Source organism: Pseudorasbora parva, chromosome 14, assembly GCF_024679245.1.
Source record: "Pseudorasbora parva isolate DD20220531a chromosome 14, ASM2467924v1, whole genome shotgun sequence".
NCBI classification, from domain to species: domain Eukaryota; kingdom Metazoa; phylum Chordata; class Actinopteri; order Cypriniformes; family Gobionidae; genus Pseudorasbora; species Pseudorasbora parva.
This window is the reverse complement of record NC_090185.1, coordinates 25,649,656-25,668,298: the sequence shown is the minus strand read 5'-3', so window position 1 is coordinate 25,668,298 and position 18,643 is coordinate 25,649,656. Positions and strand designations below refer to the sequence as shown.

Sequence of the window (18,643 nt, the reverse complement as noted above, 5' to 3'; positions counted from 1 at the left end):
TCACCGATAATTCCCTCTGAATTGAAACCCACCCAATCTGCCGTGGGGGCTACAGTTCCTGCATCTGCAGAGCTTTGGAGTCCGTCACCTGACCTTCAGCCACAGCATATGCTACAGCAGAGTCTATGCTCTGCCACTTTTCTAGAGGCAAAGGGACAGTCTGCCTGGTCCAGCATCCAAATGTATCACTAGTCCAGGTCCATCCTTTCCAGCTCATGGGGACTGGGGGCAAACCCTTGCACCCTCAGCCACACCACGGACCACTGCTGCTCCCCGCCATTCAAGCGCCCAGGCCAGGCAGAGGATGACACATGTTGGCTGAGAGGAACGGATGTCAGCCGAGTGATGGCTGGAAAATCAGTTTCAGCATCTGGGCTGTCCCTCTCAGTGCGTGTGGGTGTGTGGTCCATAGCGCCGTTGTTGGCAGTGTTTGTGTGTGTGTTGAATCAAGCTGTAGCCGAGCAGCCCGTCTGGTCATGCAACAGAGACAATGTCATTCAGCCTTGGGGCTGAAGCCTTACCAAAGTGGTCAGATGGACAACCGGCTTCCCTGTGGTTGCACCAGTGCTCCTGAAAAAGCTCACCACATCTGACTGACAGTCACATGGCCAGATTCCTTTGGACAGGGCTGTAAATAGCTGCACAAAACAGTAGGGCATCTCCCCAAGACCTCTCCCAGTGTTCCAGCCAGACCGTCTGGCCATATCATGCCATATGTGGCACTGTTCAGGCAGGATCAGGTGGTGAACTCATTCAGTGAGAAACCTTACCTTTGCCTAGTGTGAAAGGGTAAGGAATGATCTCTAGATCGGCCAGCTTGATCTCTGCAATGTGGTGTAGACACCCTCAATTCCCACCATAGCTTGCAAATCCAGTTGTCCTGATTGCCCGATGCAATTAAAACCACTAAAAAATACCAAAGGTGAAGCGTGATGGAGCTAAATGACTTGCGCCAGCGGGTAAGGACAAATCTTTGAGGAACTCCTCTTTGCCAATAAAACAGGTAGCAGAAGTTTACTCCACAACAAAGTCAAATGTGGTTTGTTGATATGATTATTATAACATATCTTGCTAAACTTAATGGCATTTGTTGCTGTAGACCAGTGGCTTTGTCTTACACACCCATTTCAGATCTAGGAGTCTTTTCTAATGAGCTAAATGACCTGAATCAGATGTTTGAATAATAGGGAGACATTCAAGCTGTCCAATTCTCTAGGAACAGGGTTGAGAACAATTTTATAGACTACATGATTTAGATCGGTGTTTCTCAATTCTTATCCTGGGGACCCACCTACCAGAGTATTTTAGATGTCTCCCTATTTAAAACACTTGATTCAACTACAGATTCATTTACTAACAGCTTGCACCAATGCAAACCCTCTTTTGGCATTAAAATTACTTTCAGGATTTATTAAAGGCACGCAGTGAAAAATAAGCTTTGTAAAGGCGTTGATGGTTATTTTTGCAGCTGATCTTATTGCATATGCATCTGTGGGAGTTTCCCTTTCAAACGCAAAATGTATGGGACGAGAATATTTAAATTAATCGTGCAAGGTTATTTAGTAAGGTTTGCGCTCGTCTATTTACTGGTATTTGCATTATTATTATAAACCAGATGCTAACTGTTTGATTGCATTATGGAAAATATCAGTTCTGTTTTTTCATTTGCGTGTCAGAAAACTTCACGTGCTGAACTTTCCACTCCCATTGGTGCTTTTTTGGAATTGTGTTTTTACACTAATTTGCCCTGTTTAGTCAATTTGGCCCTTAACATGTTGACTATGGAGACATCTAAAACACCCTGGGAGATGGGTACTAAGGATTTAGATCATTGTTTCCCAAACTTGTTTTTGGTATCCCAACTGTACACATTTTGGATGTCTATCACATTTCAAGCCATGGTGCCTTTACTAATTAGCTGGTAAGTTGTTAGATTAGGGAGTCATCCAACATATTCAGCACTGGGAACCAAAGTTCCCTGTCATGAATCAATATATTATTAAAATTAATTTTGGCAATAGGTCTAAACATTGGGACACTGATGAATCAATTACCTGCAAACAAATCTATGGGCATGCTTTAAAATGTGTTAATTTATAACATCACTGTATATCCTTCTGACATTGTATGTATAGTGTATTGTGCATCTACAGTAACACATCATATAAGCTTGCCCTCCATTTTTGTCTGACTGAGAGACATGTCGACAGTAGTGGAAAGTAAACAATGCGTATAGTTTTTTTTTCTTTTTTTCTCAGTGCTTTGTGGGGTTTTGTAGGGAGCAACCATTTTAGCACACTGGGGAGATTTTTACAATGGGACATGTCTAGATATGTCTAGGCTCCCTGGTCAGAGCAGTGATACTGAACTATGTAGCTAATTGAAACACACACTTAGATGGTGATGTGATATAATAATAGATAAATCCTAAAGCAAGTGCTTACAAGACAGCAAAAGGATAGCCTTTGGAGTATAAAAGGGTTGGTTTAATACTTAGGGTTTGGGATTTAGAACAAAACCTTACCCGAATGTTTGATGGATATCATTATAGTACTTCCTGCAAGCACTGTAATGGAGGAAAACTTCACTGGGCTAAGTCAATTCAGGATAATGGTGCCGGAAGAATACAGCTTTAAAAACAAGAAAAAGAAAAAAAGGTGGAGAAGCGAAAAAACTGTTGGTTAGGCAGCAGTTGGACTTTTGGGACGGGCTATGTGCTATGGAGCCATCCTCCATCTGTCAACACGGGGAGTTGTGATTCTTGCATCAGCAGAGCAGGGCTCAGCATCAAGAGAAATGGGGTGAGGAGGGAGGGAAAGTGAGAGAGTGAGAGAGAGATGGATTTTAACAGCAGCTAAATTCTCATCAGGCACGCTAGACTGAACGTCCCCTTTTCGTAGCAAAGCACGAAACACCGGTGAGGAGCATCTGCTCTGTGGCTTTGTTGCTTCTTAAAAAAGTGCAATGCGGCGACTCTGGAGAAATGGTTGTCCATCTTCAGTGTGTAAATATTTGTTTTGTGGTTCAACCATCGCATATGGTTCATAAATGGACATGGTTTTTGTGTAACTGTCTGTATCCCACCATATGATTATTCAAGATGATAATGGCTATGGTATTTTTACATTTGATTGATGTAGCAACTTGATGAATTTGTATGACTTGGGAATGGCCTGAGAGACTGTAACGTTGTAGCAGTTTTCCATTTTAAGTCTATTTGTATACTGATGCCTAGTCTCCTCCCCTTTGACTTGCATGGCATGAAAGGTTGCCTGCAAGCCAGACTCTCAAGATAAGATGGCTCCAACAGCTTATTTAAAAGTATCAAAACATGTTCCATTCTTAAGTCAGCCATCAAGCTGACTCACAGTATTTTGGATTGTATTCCATTTTGGAGAGCAGATTTTTTTTTAAAGTTTTTTTTTTTTTATCTTGGACAACTCACACTTTTTAAAGTTTAAGAATGTTTCCCCAAAACATAGAAAACAACTCCCTCTAAAAGCTTTAGAGTACTAACTCTACAAAATAAAGAACAAGGACAGAGGGCCTAGAGCATATAGGTTTAGGTGTATATACTACCTTAGGTGCTTTTAACAGAAGTTTCCCAGAGTCGACAGCCCAACGATTATCTTGAGGTAAATCCATGTTTTTTTCAGCTATTAAATGAATTGAACCTGAACTGTTATCACTAAGCTGTGCATTATATTACATTTGTTTTGTTGTCTTTGGTTAAACTAGGATTCCCTCCCATATCTAAATTGGCAATTATATTACAACTGAACCGTTTACAAATGTTAGGGTTGCATAAAGAGACTGGGAGTAAGCCATTATGGTTTAGCGTCTAACTCTCTTTGAGTCTTATACTTAATAATTCTGATATTATTCTTAAATTTGTGTAAATTAATGTTAAGTACAAAAAATGCTGCGGTTACAACCGGCCCCCACACTAGATGAATTAATTGTGATAATATATATATATATATATATATATATATATATATATATATATATATATATATATATATATATATATATATATATATAATTTGCTTCAAAATAATTAAGCCACTCAATTTCATGCTAACAATTTTAATTCAAACCAGCAAATGAATTAAAATGTTACAACTTATCTTTTTTTTTTTTTTTTTTTTTTTTTTTTTAAAAGCTTGCATGGATCTTGCATTAGTTGCTTATCAAACTAATAACCTGCTGATTCAGATGATATCAGCTATGTCAAAGCTGAAAATATAAAAGAATCATGGGGGATACTGTCTGTCAAGTGAAGAATAGCCATCACGCATAATCTCAAGGTGAGAAAACTGCTTAACGAAGAACATTAAGTAAATACACAGAGAAAATGATATCTATCCTCTACCAACACATCCCGAAAGGGGCCTTGTGCGTAATACAATTGATGTACTCAGTGCTCGCGCAGGATTTGTCATAATTGACACTCACGCGAGAAACAAGGAACAGCCCCCATCTGCTGGTAGGATCGCTCGTGTCTCACCCTCATCCATCCCTCTCTCACCGCAGCACTGCTGGGGCTTCAGGACGGCGCTCAGCGGCTCACGGTAAAAACACTTTTGAATTGCTTAGATACGTGAATATGCTGTTTCTCATTGTAAAGGATAATTTACGTTGCTTTGCATATTTGCCACAATAATTCGAAAAGAGTACGTATACGTAGTGGGCGAGGAGAGACCTTCAATTTGCACATATAGGGCAGGTGAGACAGGTAAAAGTTAATGCAGGCGAAAATACGAAATCGAATTAAATATCACTGTACATATTGAAGCCTGATTCGATATGAGCAATATTTAGATGTTTCCCTATTCGATTAAAATAGCCTATTAACATCTCGATTTTGTGTGATCAGATACAATAAAACTAAATATAACAGTAATTTAACTGATTACCTTTTTCGTTTGTAAAGAAAAATGTGATGGTCTTTGAGAAGAGAGCACAGATTAGGATATTTTTGGATAAAATTGACTAAAACTTGATTCATTTTTGCTTGTAATCATTTTTCCTCGCGTAGGCTATAAGGATATAGCCTAGTAAAATAATTAGATGGTTAAAAATTTTACATCTGAAAAACACGATTTTTTTTTCCGATAAATTAATTTCTGAAGAAAACATAAATGTTTTTATAAAGCAATTAGCCAGTACGCAAGCTCAAGACTCAATGTAATCTGCTTCGTATTCCTGTATGCAAAAGTTGCTGCTGTATGGCATTTAAAAGGATCAGATTTTGACATGATTTCAGAGGGACCAAATTAACACGCATAAAGCTCATTTGGTCTCTGACTGACATATTATATACACGTGAGATAAATATTTTCCGTCGATTTTATGAGGTTTACGAAAAAATAACCGCACGATTGTAAGCTGTATTAATGAGATGTAGCCTATAGCTACTCAATATCAGGATTTATTAATATCTTCTAATGGCTTAAATAATTTATGAATATTTTTTGGAGAGGAGTGCATGGAAAAGAAGAATATATTGATTGGCTAATTAAAACAATAAACATACTAGACTGAATAAAAAGATAAAATGGCACAAAGAAGCGGCTGTACATAGACTTTCGAAAAAAAAAAAAAAAATTGTAAACCAAAAAAAAGGATAATTAGCTACAATGCTTACACAAATCATTATTTAAATTTAAATCTAATAAATGGCCTGTGTAATTTAATAAATAAGGCAATGATCCTGCAATAATTCATGAAATAAAGTAGCGAAACGAGTGTTACAGTTTAAAAGCTGTAGGAGATGCAAAATATCGCCTACATAATCCATGCTGCCTTAGATATAATTACTATCACGACTAATTGGATTTAGACTGCTATCAAGAAGGTAATTGTTACCATTCTCAAATATAATTTTAGACCATTCCTAGTGTGTTTTCGTACAGAACAGAATCTGTGGCAATGAGATTCATTTGACGTTTGACATCTGAAAATCAAAGAATGTAAACAACTGCTTATTCCTCCTCCCAGCAGCCTCGCTCCCCCTTCCCTTCCCTTCCCTCGCTCTCCTTTCTCTCTTTCACCCGCAAACAAGAGAAAGAGACCATCACACACATACACACCTTGATGAAGCAGTTTGACAACTTTTTAAATTATGCCTCCACTTTAGTCCACTTGCATTTTACAAATGTCACACACTGTGCTCGTTGTTTTACATTTTCTTATTTAGGCATACAATACATTATAACTGAATTTATGCAGTGCAGATACAAGGTGCAGAGTGCAAATGTCTTATCAGCTTAAAGTGTGTGTGTGTGTGTGTGTGTGTGTGTGTGTGTGTGTGTGTGTGTGTGTGTGTGTGTGTTTATATATATATATATATATATATATATATATATATATATATATATATATATATATATATATTATACAAAATATGTGCATGCAAATTTTTAAACAGAATATACAACTGTACTGTTTTAGGGATATACATTTAATTATAAATGACACATAACAGGCTTCCAGTTGCATCATTTACGATAAGAAACCAAACAACCAACTCCAAAATACAATTTCCCAATCTCCAAATTCCTAAATTTCCCAAATTCTCCAAATTCCCAACAAGACACAAAACTAGAGAGGTCAGATGACTTACATTGTGATTCAACACTTAATTAAGTTACACTTTTCAACACTTCAGTTAGACTACGCGCATTAGAAGCACAAGCTAAAAACTACAAGAAAAAAAGCATCCCCAAAAAAGTGGCAAAGTGGCAAAACACCAGCTAAAAAAGAAGTAAAAGGTCTGTACCAAGTGCTTTCCAAGCTCGTGTTGCCCATCACCATCGGTTTGAAGAGAGAGTGACAGGTCTTTGTTGGTGAATAGAAATCAGTGGCATTGGAGAGAGGGAGGACTCCTCCTACCCAATTACCCGAGCTGGGCAGGCGTTTGCTCTCTTCACAAATAGGACACAGGATCTCTAACACACACAGTCCCAAACCTGACTTTCAAGCATTCGGATCCCCTGTAGGAGATTGGGACTATCTGAAAAACCAGGTTTAAAACATCCTTCAGACTTCAGCTTTGCCTTATATCGTCCGGACTATACTTTTTTTGACACTGGAGAAAGTGGACTTGTTCTCCAGACTGATCCTGCGCCATCCATCAAATTCCAACCGGCTATATTTTTTAAGTATTGATTGCATTTGTGTGAATTTGTTGGTGTAGATCCACTCGGATGTTTTAAGGATCCGGAAAGCTGTATATGGAAGTTGTGGGGTGCAAGGCGAAAGAAAGCAGTTGCACATTGCGTCCAGCAGCCATGCTTTTCCACGGCATCTCTGGGGATCATATTCAAGGGATCATGGAGGAGATGGAGAGGAGATCCAAAACGGAGTCTCGTCTGGCTAAAACAGTCCAGATGAACGGCCGAGAAACGGTAAGATTTGGGCATTTTAGCGTGTGTTTTCCGTTTGAGCAAATCTCCCCGAACTCCTTATCGTCGCACACAACACAGCGAAAATGAGTTTTATGCACGATGCTCGTTTATGCAAGATTAGCAGGCCTCAAGAAACAGATAAAAAAAAGTCATATTAGCTATAAAAGATTTCAAAAGTAGCTTATATGAAATTGTTTATCTGGCGTGGCTACCATTATATTTTGTAAGTAAAATATAAAGTGATGGATAAATACAAAAATAAATCAAAACATTTTAGCTATACTCTTACAAATATTATATAGGCTTAATTTGAGCGGTTGTCACAACGCAACATAATTTCTTATAAGACCACGAAATAAATAACACTACAACAAATAAGTAGGCTAGCTACTTTGCATATGCCAAAACATGCACAAACACACACACACACAGGCTAATAATTGTAGTAATTAGTAGGCTATTATTATTATATATTCATACTTTTGTAAATTCGAATTTTTAGAGTAAGATACACTGTATAGGTTATAGAACATATATAACTGCATTATATCTCATTTTAATAAATTGGTGTATTTATCTCGCACTCTAAAAATGATCCTAATAATTAAAAAATATATAGGCATATATATATATATATATATATATATATATATATATATATATATATATATATATATATATATATATATATATATATAAAGCCATATAGGTTAGTTTGTTTGATTTTTAACTTTTGTTCTAAATCTATAGCCTAGTGTCAAACTTAGTTGCTGTGCTATATTTTGATGATCGCATTCATTCACTCACTCACATCTCTTTGTTTTGGTTTTTGTTTTGTTTTGTTTTTTGTTTGAAGACTATGCCCTCCATGAGCCCAGAGAAGCCCGCGCTGTGCGCCGGCTGCGGTGGGAAAATCTCCGACAGATACTACTTACTCGCCGTTGATAAACAGTGGCATTTAAGGTGTCTCAAGTGTTGTGAATGTAAACTGGCCCTTGAATCCGAGCTGACGTGTTTCGCGAAGGATGGCAGCATTTACTGCAAAGAGGATTACTACAGGTAAGTTTAACTTCGAGGCTTAAACCCTGCATTAGGCCTGTTTAGTAGGCCCTGCTTAGTAACTTTTTTTAAACACCACAGCCAGTGTAAGCCATTGACCCATAAACGAGTTTGAGCGATTAACTTGACACACTTAAAGTAATCTAATAAATCGAATTAATTCATGCTGAATGCATTGTTGTTGTTTTTTTAAATTATTATTATTCGTTTAGGCTAATTCGTAAAAGTTGTGATTATGGAATTTAAAGGAAATCCAAAATGATTTTGTTGCTTTAATATCATCACTTTTATTAAAATAATTCGAAACATTTAAAATCCCTATTTGCACGTGCATGCGATTTCGATCTGTTTAGCGTGGTGTGATGTTTGTTAATAACCCAATTTACGTTATCACCAATCTAAGAGGTTATTTTGATTATAAATGGCGTGTGCTGTTCCAGAAGGTTCTCCGTGCAGAGATGTGCCCGCTGCCACCTCGGCATCTCCGCCTCGGAAATGGTGATGCGCGCCAGGGACTCCGTGTACCATCTGAGCTGCTTCACCTGCACCACATGCAACAAAACACTGACCACGGGTGACCATTTCGGCATGAAAGACAACTTGGTTTACTGCCGGGTTCACTTTGAGACCCTTATTCAGGGAGAGTATCACCCTCAATTAAACTACGCTGAATTAGCGGCCAAAGGCGGAGGGCTCGCGCTACCTTACTTTAACGGCACCGGCACAGTGCAGAAAGGAAGGCCGCGGAAGAGGAAGAGTCCGGCGATGGGGATAGACATCGGCTCTTACAACTCAGGTGAGGTGTGCATTAAATGGACTTTGGGCTACTCAAAATGGACGGATGCAATTTATTTGGTTGCACTTTATATCCTTCGATGTTCGTTTAATTAGCAACATAAGATGTGAATAAGTGTGCCCTCGAAAAAACATTGATTATATTTTCACTAGCTTAAAACCAGGAGGAAGTTCAGTAAAAATAAGCAATCAAATGCAAAAGTCTAATAATTATGAAAAGCTAAATGCGTTTCTCTCTATGTGTTATCACGTAATATTTATCATTTGTCAAATAAATTTAGATAATTAATGTGGTTCAGATAACAGAATATTTTGAGTTTCTCCATTGTAATAACTCAAATTTTAAATTTCAATTGACTCAGTTTTAAGGCAACCGGATAACTCACTTTTCTTAAGTTAAACAATATATATGTTTTACAGTGTATAGCCTATTTTAGTGATTTTATATATTGCACTACATGCAAAATTTCAGTACAGTATTTGATGGCAAAAAATTTTTTGGAGCACCATGTTAAAGTGGGACATGGTCTTTCAGGGAAAGGGAGACACTTTTAAAACTTGTTCTGTGGGATTATGATCATTAATCATTATACTGTTATGAGGGAACATGGCATAAACCATGTCATACAAGGAATAGAGCCTGCATAAATACTGCATAGACATGAGATTAGCTGGTGGCTGTTTCACGGTTTCATGCTGGTCACTTATGGTCATTAGTTGGTCCAAGCTGGTCAAGATAAGATCAGATGGATTATCAGGTGGTCATTGTAGATCACACAATGTTCCAACAATAACCATCTTGATACATAAAGATGTTTAGTTTTTAGTGTAATGTCTGCAAACAATAGCTAGCTGTCCCACTTTCAGGTTCACTTTTCAAGTGAAATGTCTATTATTAGCCTATTACATGGCATTACAAATTGTTTTAAATTTAGAATGCTTGTAGCATCACACACACACACACACACACAAACTGCGCTCTATCGCGAATTTACCTAAAATGTCTTGCAACTGTTCACCCTCCATTGTAGCCTACACCGACATTGTCTTAAAATTATTACAGTATTAAAACAGCCTAGTCTAATAAAATAATGGGATATGCTCTGCATAACAAAGGAGTATTGTTTTGTAGGCCTATTTTTTTAATCATTAGTCAGATTGTATTAGCGACACCAGTAAAATGCATATCGCGCTCGCGTCTTGATGAATGGATCTGATTAATTATAGGCCTCGCTCATTAGTGCGTCATCAAACATCTAATTTGAAATTCTCAAAGGAGTGAACCCGTGACCCAGCCCCACGTGCAGGCATCACAGCAATGTAAATCCATCGCCCACAGGCCTGCATCTGCCTTCCTATACCAGTCATGATTTCCCGTTACTCGCTTTTTCTAATTTTTCTACTTTTTTGAATTCAGACAAAGCCTACGTCATCACGCATCCCCGCTGCGCCTGTTTTGTTTTGGCTGTTACAATTACTGTCTGCTTGGAAAAATGTGGCTTTGTGTGCCAAGTTTCTGCCGTTCTTCATGAATGGAGAGAAATAAGGGTAATCTGCCTGTTAATTGTTCTCCGTTAATTGAATGTGACGTCGGAATCTCTGGCACTTGAAGGTCATGGCTGTTCTCAGGACACAAGCGCGAGCGCACGTTTACGCGCATCACTCCGCCTTTAAACTCTTTCGGGTTTTTTTTCTTTTTCGTTTTTTTTATCCAGACACTAACGTATTGTGAAGTTTGCAATATTTTATCATAGCTGTAGTTTGTCTTACAAAATTAAACGGTTGTCAGTTACAATAATTCTCAAGGTAGGCTAATAGGACTTCCGCGATATTATTGATGATTGTTGACAGTTTTATTTATTCAGGCCTATTATTGTCGTTTTCGTTGTTTTTTTTATTATTTAAGCTTTTTTGTTTGTTTGTTTCTTCTCATATCATTTTAGGTTTTGTTTTCTACCTTTTGGTGTTTTTCAGCCTTCAGAATGATTTGCTTTCAAATGGAAATTATTAGCTAGTTTTAAACTGTTTGTTTAGCATTTCAAAATTATATATAATTTAGCATAGCATTTAATCGTTTTATATTCGTTAAAAACCAATGCACCAGTCGACTTGTTGCTATTAGATATTTGTAGATAGAGACCTCTGGTGGCAAAAAAGGCGTGAAGGCAACACGCGTGAGAACATTTTGTTCTCTTCATATCTATAAATTCAAATGAATTCTTGCTGTGCAGTTTTCGTTTGTATTGCTGTAAATACAAACGGGTGAAATGAGCATCGTTCGGATTAATTAGCCAACCTAATGAATCAAATAGAGCAGCGATTTAACATATACGCTACAACTGACACTTTTGATTAATAAATCATTTTAGCCATTCATGGCACGTAGTTAACAGGTATTAATAGCTATACCTTCATAAATTATCAAGCACAGTCATTTTAGATCAAACGAAGGTGACGCAATTCATCCTGCAAAATTTTCAGACGATTATTGTAATAAATTACAAAAGGTTGGCAAGCAGTTGTTTTGATTTTAGGTGTTTTTAAATAAATTTCGTCATGTGATTTAAATTATTATATTTACAAAAAATAAAGGTTCTTTATTGGCGTTGATGGTCCCACGAAGAACCCTTAACATCCATGGAACCTTCAATGTAAAAATATTTCATGATTTGTTTCACAACTTTTTATATTTTGTCAAATCAACTTAACATTTAATAATTAATGTGGTTCAGATAACAACCAATCTCCTTAATTTTATTATTTCAATGAACTCAACAATTTAAAAAGAGGTGCCAACCTTTTTAAGGTTTTAAATTAAACCAACTATATTGCTCTATAGTGTTCTTTAAAATTGTAAAATGCTCTTCACACTAATAAATAATTTCCTGTTCAATGGTTTCTTTGTAAGCCCAAATGGCTCTTCTTTGGCATGGCTGAGAAAATCCTCTTTTCGGAACCTTTATTTTTAAGAGTTTAAGAAGTTAAATATGAAATTTGCGACCCTGGACCACAAAACCAGTCAAAAATGGACCACAAAATATTATGATTTATACAGCTGAATAAAGCGGACTAAATATGCATTCCACTGATGTATGTTTTGTTAGGATAGGATAATATTTGGCCGAGGTACAACTATTTGAAAATCTGGAATCTTAGGGTGCAAAAAAATCCAAATATTGAGAAAATCGCCTTTAAAGTTGTCCAAATGAAGTCCTTACCAATGCATATTACTACTAATAATACATTTTTGATATATTTATGTTAGGAAATTTACAAAATATCTTTATGGATCATGATCTCTACTTAATATCCTAATGATTTTTGGTATAAAAGAAAAATGGATCATTTGGGCCCATACAATGTATTGTTGGCTATTGCCACAAATATACCTGTAATGACTGGTTTTGTGGTCCAAGGTCACATTTGTGGTCCAGTAAGCAATTTATTATGATTTCAGCAGTATAGTTTTCATTGTACTCCATTGAATCCTCAATGTAGAGTTTGAAGTCCAATTTTACTCATTTATTTCTCATTGCTTTATTTCCGCCTTTGTTCCGGCACTCAGGTTGTAACGAGAACGAAGCGGACCATTTGGATCGGGATCAGCAATCCTACCCTCCTTCCCAGAAGACCAAGCGCATGCGTACATCGTTCAAACACCATCAGCTTCGCACCATGAAGTCCTACTTTGCCATAAACCACAACCCCGACGCCAAGGACTTAAAACAGCTTGCCCAAAAGACAGGACTGACCAAGAGAGTTCTTCAGGTAAGCGTTGCCACACAATAGACTCCATTTCACATCCACACCAACACCTTCTCATCCCGTCCCTGAGTTTTTTGCTTTCCATTTTAATCCATCAATCATTTATCTTTTGTTATGTCATGTTAGACATTTTGCAAGGCAAAAGGTTTAACTTTTATACTAAATAGAGGCTTAATTCAAGGGGCAATACTTGTGCACCAAAAGAGAAAAAAAATCCAAATTGATGGTCCATGTTTTCCAGTAGAATCCCTTTCAAAAGTTGAGGCCTGAGGCCTGATTCACTTTGGCATTGTTTAGTAGTGATTAACTTTGTGATGTGAAATGATATGACTTATAAGTAGGCAAAATATGACAATAATTCGCAGTAAAACACAAAAAGAGTAAAGACACTGGGATTGGTTTGCAGGTTTGGTTCCAAAACGCACGGGCCAAATTCAGAAGGAACGTTTTGCGGCAGGAGAATGGGGGTGTTGATAAGGCTGACGGCACGTCACTTCCGCCGCCCTCTTCCGACAGCGGTGCTCTGAGCCCACCCAGCACGGCCACCACACTAACTGACCTGACCAATCCCTCTATCACCGTAGTAACATCAGTGACCTCTAGTTTGGACAGCCACGAATCTGGGAGCCCCCCACAAACTACCTTGACAAACCTTTTCTAACACGGATTTGCTGTTTTTGTCTTTATCCCCCTTTATTTTCAGATTCTATTTTTATTTTCCACAAAAAAAAAAAGAACAAAAAAAAAAAACCTTTGGCGACCACAGAAAGACCTTTGGAAATGTAAGACGAGACCTACTAAAATGTGTAGCATTTGCAACCGCGTGGCAGCTGAGTTTGTAGTACTTGTCATTGATTTGTCATGTCATTTGCAATTGACGTTAATTTTATTTCTAGACAGTACAAATGTTTTTACATTGCTTTAACTCATCAAAAGCAATTTCAACTTACTTTTTATAAGTTACACAAGATTCAACAATTTGTTTGTAATTTAAGCTGAAATGACTTAAACATCCAAGTTGATTGTACTTAAACATTTAAGGCAGCAACTTTTTTATAATTTCAGACATTAAATACCCGCCACAGAAAAAGAAAAAGTATGTCCGCATTTCCAGTTGTATTTCCAAAATGATTTGAGCTTACAATGGGAATGTTTCCCATGAGCTCAAACGCCATGCTGTGACCTCAATAGGTCTGTTTTGTCACTGATGCCGGACTGTAATACCAAATAACGGCGGTAATTGTTTAAAACGTTACCACCTAATTTGCCACGATGTGTGCGAATCAGATCACAAGGTGGCCTGGATCGCTTGCCGGGCCTCAACTAGTGGAACAACTGTTTTGAATGAAGATATCCAACGCTCAGTGACAATATGGTGCCCAGTAGGAAGCGTTATGAGTGATTTGTGAATGCTAAACAGGAAGTTAATTGGAAAAGACAGCATCACCCTGTTTTGTTCTGCCCCCCTCCCCCTCTTTTTTTTTTTAAAGGGATAGTTCACTTAATCACCCTCAAGTTGTTCCAAACCTTGCGTTCTGCTGAACACAAAAGAAGATATTTTAAAGAATGTTGGTAATCAAGCAGATCTCAGCCCACACTGACTTCCATAGTAGGGAAAATAATATCCGTCAATTGTCTGGGTACCAACGTTCTTTGAAACCTCTTCTTTTGCGTTAAACAGAACACAAGGTTTGGAACAACATGAGGGTGAGTAAATGGCAGAATTGTAATTTCTGGATGAACTATCCCTTTAATGTTCTGCCACCGAACAGACCAAAAAAACAACAAGATTTACGGCTCAAGTTGGAGAACGGTCGGGGCTCCTCGCTAGGGTGAAACATTTCCTTGTGTGATGACAAATTTGTTCTGTTGTAGAACAAAGTGGTACACTAGATCTGCTTCATGAAGTAGATGCTTAACTCAGTTCTACTATGTGCCTTATGCGACTTGGAAGAGAGTTTGTGAAATTCAGGAGATACATGTTTGTTTGTTAAATGATTTCCATCCTTGGAACGCCTCACTAGTTTTGTACTGTTCTGTTTTTCATCTGATTTTTTCTGAAGATCTTTTTAATGGTGTATTCTGTTACAAGGGGGTGGCGATGTCATAGAAGGCAGTTGTGCACTCTTTCAGAACTAGTTGGTAAATCCGAGAATCATATATATTGATCTTCGTGTTAATAGTACAGTACGTGTTCTATCAAGATTGTCCATGTTTCCTTGTTTCTTGAAAAAAGATGGTGTATAGAAACTATTTCCCCTTAAATATTTATGGACCAAACAGTTGTTATATCTTATTAAATTTGTGTGAATAAAACTACTTTGCTTTACAAGCGTTTTATTTTTCATTACACAAACCATTTTTGTGTTGCTTTCAGATTTAAACTTCTGCTCACACCCAAAAAACACACACGACATAACAGATCGAACCTTGTCTTGCTTTCATTTTGACATTGATTTCAGACTTTATTCTGTTTCTGTTGTTAAAGTAATGCCCCATGGATTTGAACCAAAGCCCTGTAGTCAAGAAAAAAATGCTTTTTAATGCATGAACATGGCTACTTTATACAGAAATACCAGCAAAGGAATGCTAGAAAGCCTTTTTTTGAAAAACTAGTACATAAACCTCTCAAAGCAAGGTTGCTCTGTAGTTTAATATATTGTTACTTTATGATTTTTTTTCAGGGAGAACAAATCTTGGGGCATTACAGCCATACTTCACGACGTTTGAAAATTCCCTAAAGTATTAAAAGAAGCTTTGATCGGAATTCTTCACCATTGAAGACAAAGACAATATTAGGATCAGATTTTAGAGTGATTTAAACAACTACAAAAAAAAAAAAAATGTACCAAATCTACCAAATATGTATTCCAAATTTCTTTTTCTTTTTTTTTTTTTGGTACTGAATGTTTAAAAACATCTTTGTAAGAGAATCCACAACAAACGGGATATTTTTCTTACGACTGAAATGAGGCAGAAAGGCAAAGAAAGATAAGTTGTACAGTACTGTAGATACATAACAGAGCAACCTTGCTCCAAGAGGCGACTGCAGGAGATGGGATCTACGCACGCATGCATGTCTACACACACACACACACACACACACACACACACACACACACACACACACACACACACACACACAAACACAACCTTGTAATTCTGCTTGCTGTAAAACATTCCTGTGCAACAAATGTCACTTATCATGAACGCACAGCCTTCCTAAAACTTGGCAGCAAAATGTCCAACCAAGAGAAGCTGGAAAGGAACACCATATGGCTGTATTTAAAATGAAAACTTATTTAAAAAGGAAAAAAAGAAAAAAAAGATTCAGATTTTTGCATGCACTTCATGTTGTTGACGGCAATGTCAGATTGATATTATTTTATATTGATGTTCATTTGTTGTCTGTTGTGTACTATAACCTTTAAAGGGCAATTCTCCTTGTAAATCCAAAATCTTAACACAAAACAACAGTAAAAGTCAGTAAAAGCATGCTTGATTTGACAATAAAAACTGGTTATCTTAGAAAAAGAAGTATTTTGGGTAGCCTGATTTTTCTAGTGATACATTCTTGTGGTGTTAGTTAAAAATAATAAATAAAAGAGGGAAATATTCCAAAAATAATAATATTGTATGTTTGATGTAGTGGTAGGCCTAAATGTTTTAATATTATGCATATTGTAGCAATTTCTAGAAAGCCAGCTTTATTAAACAGTGCTTGTGTTATACTCTGTTTGGGGGCATTGGGCCACATGGGGGCCTAGTAAACGATAAAGTGTTGAATACTTGTCAAGATTCGAACTACATCACATGACCAAAAAACCTAATTATTTTCAGTCTGTGGACAATTTCTGCAATGATTTCTAAAATTGTTTAGTCATACAACACAATGTGCTTTATGTGGTAACATCCAAAGTCACTTAAAAGGTACAATTTGTAACTTTTGGAGCTTTGGCAATTAATAAAAAAAACTGCACGCGTCTGGCGGAAGAACACTATAGCCGGAGCTACTTCCGTCTGTTTATGTGCTACTCCGCAGCGGTCGGTATAAATTAGTCCGAATATAAACATTTATACAATGTAGCTTACCGTTATGATTCAGGATAAGACAAAACATTTGGAAGATGGTTTCCTGATGTAGCCTAATTTTGGAGAAAAAAAGAAAGAAAAAGTGACAGTGTACCTTTTAATGTGACTGATTCCGTAGGTAACAACAACGGAAGTCATTTCAAGTGTCAAATCCTCAAATCAGGTAGGCCTAGACATGCACGTTTTCAGGGTTTATAAGCGTATATATGGTTATGTATTTATACCCATGCACTCTAATAATAATAAAAATATATATATCAGTTTCTCTGCCTTTTGGCTAAGATCACATTTAAATTATATAAATTTAAATTCACCATACGTCATATTAGTCGTCGGTAGTGCTGTGGGCTACGTCAGCAGACAGGAGGCTCTTAACACCCTTGACCGTAGGGAATTCTCAGGAAAACAAGGGACCTTGAGGGTTCAAAAGGAGGCGATGATGGATTTATTTTACTTGGAGGAGTGGACGGTCACCATAACCAGAAGCAAACAGGAAGATGAATGCTGTCCTCCCCTGCCGACAGCGATTATATGGAAATCTCTCTTACACACACACACACACACACACACACACACACACACACACACATACACACGAAAACCAACTGCATGACGAATCAGAAAGGTTTGTGATTGTTTACACGAGCATGCGCTATTACGACACACTGATTTTATGTCAGAAAAACACTTTTTAATATGTTCTTTTATTTATACAGTAAAACAACATAAAAAAACACACCAGCCTATTAAAGAGACCCCAAAATGAAAAATCTCTCCTCATTTATTCACTCTCAAATTAAATTAAATATTTTGTTTTCCAAATTTGACACTTATGTCCCCACAGATGTACAAAAATTATAAAAATCTATCTAGAGACAAATGAAGACCGATTATGCGATTAACATTCAAATATTTTCTTCAGATGGCAATGAGATTAACAAATGCTTATCAAATATCAATAAACACATAATACAGTTTCAACATTTGCTTAGATTACCAAAGTGTGGGATTTAAAGTCAGAAATCTCAATATGAACGCTAATATTTATCAAATTCATCAACAACCGAATACTAAAGCTACGGTAATGTTATCCCTAATGAAAAAGAATTAGGCCTACATTTTTAAAAAGAAAACTGTGTACGGAAACAATATAATTTCAAAAAATACTTAAATGCGAACTGAATGACACTTAATTGCATGTTTCAATTAAAATGATTATTTTAAATGTAATTACATTAGATTGCAATTAAACTGCTTTTTTGACCCACTTATGTAGCTTACGTATAGTGTCACATGTAATTATAAAATTACTTATATTGTCTTTGAAATATGATTAAATACTGTCAAATGTACTGACAAGCATTATAGTAAACTACATGTAATATTTCTGTTATTATTGGTTAATTATAATATTAATAAAAGTCATGTATTTGTAATTACATATTTTTGTAATGATGAAGTTGCAGTGCATTATATTTTAAATGTAGCCTAATATTAAATAAAACTTGTTAAAATGATAA

General features: G+C 36.7%; 1 protein-coding gene across 4 annotated transcripts; it reads left to right on the top strand.

The window, feature by feature from the left end:
• The first annotated feature begins 4,430 nt into the window (after positions 1 to 4,430).
• Positions 4,431 to 17,192, top strand: lhx9 (LIM homeobox 9). 4 transcript variants are annotated; one of them, XM_067416074.1, is made up of 6 exons: positions 4,431 to 4,574; positions 7,202 to 7,412; positions 8,269 to 8,471; positions 8,912 to 9,267; positions 12,832 to 13,034; positions 15,716 to 17,192. In XM_067416074.1, the coding sequence occupies exons 2-6, from the start codon at positions 7,239 to 7,241 to the stop codon at positions 15,770 to 15,772; spliced, it is 993 nt and encodes a 330-aa protein (XP_067272175.1). In that variant the 5' UTR covers positions 4,431 to 4,574; positions 7,202 to 7,238; the 3' UTR covers positions 15,773 to 17,192. The 4 variants fall into 4 exon arrangements, with proteins under 4 accessions (XP_067272175.1, XP_067272174.1, XP_067272172.1 ...); XM_067416073.1 differs by lacking the exon at positions 15,716 to 17,192 and adding an exon at positions 13,438 to 15,363 and having other exon boundaries at positions 8,915 to 9,267; XM_067416071.1 differs by lacking the exon at positions 15,716 to 17,192 and adding an exon at positions 13,438 to 15,363.
• Positions 17,193 to 18,643: the final 1,451 nt, after the last annotated feature.

Excerpts from the sequence above, each read along its gene's own strand:
- lhx9 (XM_067416071.1), top strand. The coding sequence starts at position 7,239 with ATGGAAGTTGTGGGGTGCAAGGCGAAAGAAAGCAGTTGCACATTGCGT. Across the intron at positions 7,413-8,268 it reads AGATGAACGGCCGAGAAACG|ACTATGCCCTCCATGAGCCC; the intron begins GTAAGATTTGGG and ends TTTTGTTTGAAG. Across the intron at positions 9,268-12,831 it reads CATCGGCTCTTACAACTCAG|GTTGTAACGAGAACGAAGCG; the intron begins GTGAGGTGTGCA and ends TCCGGCACTCAG.